The 6,073-nt window shown below is 36.9% G+C and overlaps 1 protein-coding gene across 1 annotated transcript; it reads right to left on the reverse strand.

Annotated features, from left to right (window-relative positions):
- Positions 1-323: 323 nt before the first annotated feature.
- LOC102668301 (protein indeterminate-domain 11) lies at positions 324-959 on the reverse strand. Its single transcript, XM_006574093.1, has 2 exons — positions 806-959; positions 324-628 (listed from the first exon to the last, which is right to left on the reverse strand). Exons 1-2 carry the CDS (start codon positions 957-959, stop codon positions 324-326), a joined length of 459 nt encoding a protein of 152 aa, XP_006574156.1.
- Between the last annotated feature and the right edge of the window lie 5,114 nt (positions 960-6,073).

Consider the following 6,073-nt stretch of genomic DNA (forward strand, 5'->3'; position numbering starts at 1 on the left):
TTTATTATATATATTAACTAGTTCAAATGTTGACTGTATATATCATCTTCTCCATTGTAAGAAGGGATAAGGAATGCAGATGGGTTTAATATTGTACACATTTGAATATAGAGACGTGAATTTGAGTCAACCTCGGATTGAAATAGCATTCTTCATAAATGAATGATGTCTTTGACTTGTGAAGTGATTTATAAATGGTCGTTCTTGATGGTTGTTTAGGTTAGTTACCTTGACAATAGGGTTCCACAGTCACAGTTGTACTCTCTAGTGCCACAGGTGTTGGAGTGAGCTTTCCAGTCTGATTGAACAACATACTTCTTGGATCATTTGTCATATTTCCACTTCTTCTGGCCATGCTTTCTGCAGAAGTGCTTCTTGATGCCAGTGAGGTCCCCTAGGGCCCTTGAAGGCTCATGGTGCATGCAACTAGCTTCTGGGCACACATACACCTTCTTCCTTATAATCTCTTTGCTTGATCTTTGGTTCAGCTTCCATGGTAAATTGTGTCCTCTTCTGTGAAGTTGGAGATTCTGGTCTCTTTGAAATCCTTTGTTGCAAATCTCACAAATGAACCTATTACTTGCCAAGAGAGTCTTTGGAGACAAGCTGACAACTTCAGCTTTAGGGTCTAAATAAAACAATGAAGAAAAAAACAAACACCAAACTAAAAAAATAAAGGAAAAGTTTAACCCAATTGAGATAAACATTAAACAAGACAAACACATACAACAAACAAACCAAAACCAAAACCAAAAATAAACTATGCTTACAAGTTTGAATATTAGACATATAATAAATAAGAAACCTGGGTTGGCAGAAAGGTTTCTCTTTTTCTTTAGTGGAGGTTGTGTTTGAGTTTGTGGTGGAGTAAAGTATTGCTGTGAGTAATCAGTGCCAATTTCGGTTCTGTTGTCTGAGGAAGCCCTAGCTTCAGCAAATGTAGAAGTCAAATTAGACATGGTTTTTGGAACATCAAATATTATTCAAACCCTTTATCATTTTTCCCATATTTGGAGTTTTGTGAATTTTCATGAGCCATAGATCTGAGTTTTTTGTATTTACAAGTGTTGCTAGCTTCTGGGATCTAAGGACAAACCTCACCTAAAACATTTTTTTGTATAGATGTCATGCACATGGAGAAAAATGTTTGTGATAGTTTAATTGACACCCTTCTTAACATTAAAGACAAGACAAATGATGGTTTGAAGTGTCATCAAGACTTGGTTGAGATGGGTATATGAGAGCAGTGGCATCCAATCTCACAAGGTCGGCGCATGTATCTACCCCCAGCATGTCACACAATGTCAAGAAATGAGAAAAGGAGTTTTTGTCAATGTCTGCATAATGTTAAAGTCCCACAAGGATACTCTTCAAATATCAAGAGCCTTGTATCCGTCAATGAGCTGAAATTGGTTGGCTTGAAATCTCATGATTGTCATGTATTAATGCAACAACTATTGCCTGTAGCGATTCGGGGAATCTTGCCTGACAAAGTTCGGGTTGCCATAAGTCGTCTGTGCTTTGTGTTTAATGCTATCTGTAGCAAAGTCATTGACCCTAGATGATTGGATGAATTGGAGAACGAGGCTGCCATTGTCCTTTGTCAAATGGAGATGTATTTTCCTCCATCATTTTTTGACATAATGGTTCATTTGATTGTTCATCTAGTGAGGGAGATCCAGTTGTGTGGTCCAATTTTTTTACGGTGGATGTATCCAGTTGAGTGGTACACGAAGGTGTTAAAGGGGTATACGAAGAATCAATACCGACCAGAAGCTTCTATTGTGGAAATGTATGTTACTGAAGAATGTATCGAGTTTTTCTCCCAGTACATTGAGGGTGGTAAATTTGTTGGGCTTCTTGAAGGTCATCATGGTCCAAATAGGGGGGGGGGTAAGGGTACACGAGAATACAATGTTGTCACAATGACTTGGCACGAGGTGTCACAAGCGCATCTTTATGCATTAAATAACACAGCAGAGGTCATTCCATACATAGATGCTCACAAAAAAGAACTCACAGCAATGAACCCAAAACTGAACATGATGAGGGTTTTGCAAGAGCACAATAGAAGTTTCATTAACTGGTTTAGAGAAAGAATATTTCTTGATGACGATGCTTCTAAAACATTAAGATTGTTAGCTATTGGACCAAATCTGAATGTACCGACTTGGAAAGGGTATGATATCAATAATTATTCCTTCTACACCAAGTCTCAAGATGACAAAAGCTCAATGCAAAATAGTGGTGTGACTGTTGATGCTGATTTTGATCACTTTTCCAGTGCAACAGAGAACAGTCCTATTCGAGCATCCATGCCTTACTTTGGAGTGATTGAACAAACTGGGAGGTTGATTACAATGAATTTAGAGTTCCTTTGTTTAAGTGTAAGTGGGTCAATGGCAATACCGGTGTCCGTCAAGATGAATTCGGATTTACTTTAGTAGACCTAAATAAGGTGGCTTACATGGACGAACCTTTTATTATGGACGAACAAGCAAGACAAGTGTTTTACGTCCAAGATCTATGCAATTCAAGATATTAAGTGGTTCTACAGGGAAGACCAAGTCATTTAAATGACGCACAAGATGGTTCCACGCTTGACATTTGTGAGACACCAAGTTTTTCCACAACAATGCCTTCTATAAACGAGTCTCCCGACGTTGATGATGTACACACAACTCGTAATGATCATAATGAAGGACTATGAGAGAACATTGTGACGTAACAAAATCGTATGAAAGTAACATAACAAGCTTATTGTGTTATTTGTTTTGTAATTTATTAATGTTGATATTTCCATTTACCTAAGTATATGTTATTTGTAAGTCCTTATTGTAAACATATTTGTTTTATTTTGACAGGGTCATGGGAACACCACCGCCATTACCCCCGCAGTCAGATGTTCAATTGGAGGCTATGTCTAGGAATACTAAACAATCCACACGGCTCAGACAGTTGACTTTAAGAACCTTGGACCTAGTAAGGGATGACATCTTGGTAAGTGACGTTAACATTCAACAGTGTATTTTTTTTATAACAATTTAAGTGTTTAAACCTTTGAAATTATGCAAGTATTACAAAACAATTTGTTATGTAGGAAAAATTTGATATCCCATAAGCGCTGAATGCAAAGAAAAAGGTCATGTCCATTGTGGCCACTAAATGGAGGCAATTTAAATCAACCCTCACCACTAAATTTGTCTATGCTAACTCTAAGGGGCAACATAAACAGATCCTTCGGTAAAATATGGTCTAGATCCACACACTTGGGAGGAATTTGCTGTAAGCCGCAAAAACCCTAATTGGCAGGTTAGGTGTTTATTTCTTTGATTTTGACTGTGTATTTCTCATTAAGGAAAGCATTTCAATTTGTTTGATTCGAAAAATATATGGTACATGACAGGGAATCATAAAAAAGATGCAGGAAATCCAAAAATACAATGACTGTCCCCATTTACTTTCTCGTGGGGGATATGATTTGCTTGAAAAGAAGCTCTTAGACGAGAAAATAAAGAAAAGACAACATGAAGCAATGATGACAAAGAATACAACACAGATTGACGACCCCCCATCTCCCATTGAAAGACATGTTAAGTGGAAGTTGGCACGCATAAAGTGATATGGGCAGATGACATCTCAGGCGGAACAAGAAATATCTGATAAAATTGTGAGTTGGTTCTTCAATTTTTATTACAATTATTTGAATTTAAATTTATTCTTTGTTTGTGTTTTACATATAATTAGTATTACTTGTTATTTTATCAACAATTATACCTAAGTTTATTGTGTGTTTATTTTGTGCTTGATGAAGGACTCATTGGAAGAACAGACGACACAAGGTACGTTTGTCCCCCATGGTCGTGATGACATACTTAACACTGCCATTGGGCGACCAGATCATGGAGTTCATGTTCGTGCAACAGGGTCTGGGGTCACAATAACTCAATACTATGGAAGGGCATCACGTGGCTCCAGTACCTCATCCACATCCATCAGCCAACAACAGTTGGCTAAAATCATAGGAACCCTTAAGGAAGAGTGGAGGAAAGAATTTCAAGAAGAAAGCAAACAAACTCTAGAGCTATTGAAACAGGAGTTGAAGGAGGCCATCATAATTGAGATGTCATAAGGGGATCGCAGATCTCAACACCTACTAAGGCATATATACATGTGTTAGGTGCACGAGTCATCACAAAGGGGAGCAATGCTGAAGTTGCTGTGAACACATTTGGGGAAGACCATGTTACTCATGTGATACTGACTATAGGGTTGTATGTCCATTGTCAAGATTCTACATAGTTGGTGGCCTTGGGAAAAATATATGATGGAGGCCCTACCATACATAGTCTAGCTTATGCAAATGATGTGGTAAGGGTTAGTGTTGACAAAGTTATTAACGGTGATGCTGAAGTCCCGTTACCTACATCAAAAATTAAGTATGTCAGGCAGGCCCTTAACACATTCATTGCATGGCCAACACCGCTTGTAAAACTGGTATCAAATGAGGTATTTTAGTTTTTCTGTTTTCCAAATGTATACATTAGCTTGATGTATTTATTGGTTAATTATTGGTTTAATTATTGGTTTTGTTAATCATATAAGTTTCAGCCATTAGCCCAAATAAAGTGACTGAAGTTATTCAACTGGTGAATGATGTTGTTGTAGATGACCCCTTGCGTGAGTTGATAAAAAGCCTGGTTGACATTTATGAGAAGCCTGTTCAGTTGGTGTGGGATGTTAGTAAATTTGGAATTCCAGATGTAGATGCATCCTTGTTCATAACATGTGCTGATGTCAACAAAATAATATCAGGCATACAATGTTTGAACATAGCTATACTACACTTGTGGACCATGTAAGTAAAATTGATGCCATTGATTAATAAATCTCATATTGGTGCACTATATACATGATGATAACTGAATTTATGAAATGTTCAAAATAGGTATATGGATGAATGGAGTAATAGCTTGGGTCATGGACCAGTGTATGGATTCCTTGAGCCGCAATCAATACTCAATGCAAAGGATAGACGTGGCCAATGTCAAGAATACATCGAGAAATGGCTTAAGGAATCACACCGAGAGGTGTATCTAGGAGCTTATTTGAATCAGTAAGTAAAATAAATTTATGGTATCCCTGTAAAGGATGTTTGTGTTATTCACACAAAACTGTTGTGTCAATTGTAGGACGCATTGGCAGCTGGTTGTTTTGTGTCTTACAAACAATGTTGTTGTGTGGTTTTGTTTGTTGCGGAAAAATCCAGATGTTCATATAAAAGCAGCAATTAACAAGTTAAGTAACATATTTTAAGTCATTGAATGTATTTTAAACATGGGTACGTAAATAGTGTTGCCCACATTAGCTTACGATTTTAATCTTTCAATGCAGTGCATTTAAGACATTAAAGACGACTTCTGATGGGAACATTCATCAAAGTACACCCTAGTGGATTGAAGTGAAGGTTAGTCATATTACAATTGCAAAGTTTCCAAATGATAATCCTATTAAACATGTCAATTTAACATTTAATGATTTACCACGTGTGAATGTAGAGTCACGTTCAAAGCGGAGGCTATGAGTGTGGCTATTATGTCATGCATTGGATGTGGAACATAATCGGCGGGGAGTTGAAGACTGATTGGACCATGGTAAATTTTCTTTCCCAAAAAGGATGATAGTAAATCTTTATTTTTGATTCCTTTTTTACCAGAAAATCTCTAATTACTTGTATTTTATAATGTGTAGTAGTGGTTTGGTGATGGCACGCCACTAAACATCGACACAATCACAACATTACAGAAAAATGGGAAGCATATTTTTTAAGACTTAGAAGCATCCAATGTAGAAAGCTTTATATGACATGCCAACAACCACTTTGGTGTTTTTCATGTATTTGTTTAAGTGTTAGAATCAATTTTTCTGCTGTAATGACTATTATTTGCGAATAAAAATAAATATTTGTTCATTTCATATTGGTATGCATGCACTCAAACATTGACATAATGCATTGTATTTGCATTCAGAATTACCGTGGGTAGGATATGTGTTTGTTGTGCAACCAAGCTAG

Source organism: Glycine max, chromosome 1 (genome assembly GCF_000004515.6).
Source record: "Glycine max cultivar Williams 82 chromosome 1, Glycine_max_v4.0, whole genome shotgun sequence".
Classification (NCBI taxonomy): Eukaryota; Viridiplantae; Streptophyta; class Magnoliopsida; order Fabales; family Fabaceae; genus Glycine; species Glycine max.

What these genes read in the sequence shown, in the direction of transcription:
- LOC102668301 (XM_006574093.1), bottom strand. Translation starts at nt 959, where the DNA reads ATGTCTAATTTGACTTCTACATTTGCTGAAGCTAGGGCTTCCTCAGAC. An exon ending in AAACCTTTCTGCCAACCCAG is followed by an intron (nt 629 to 805) that starts GTTTCTTATTTA and finishes TGTTTTATTTAG; the next exon opens with ACCCTAAAGCTGAAGTTGTC.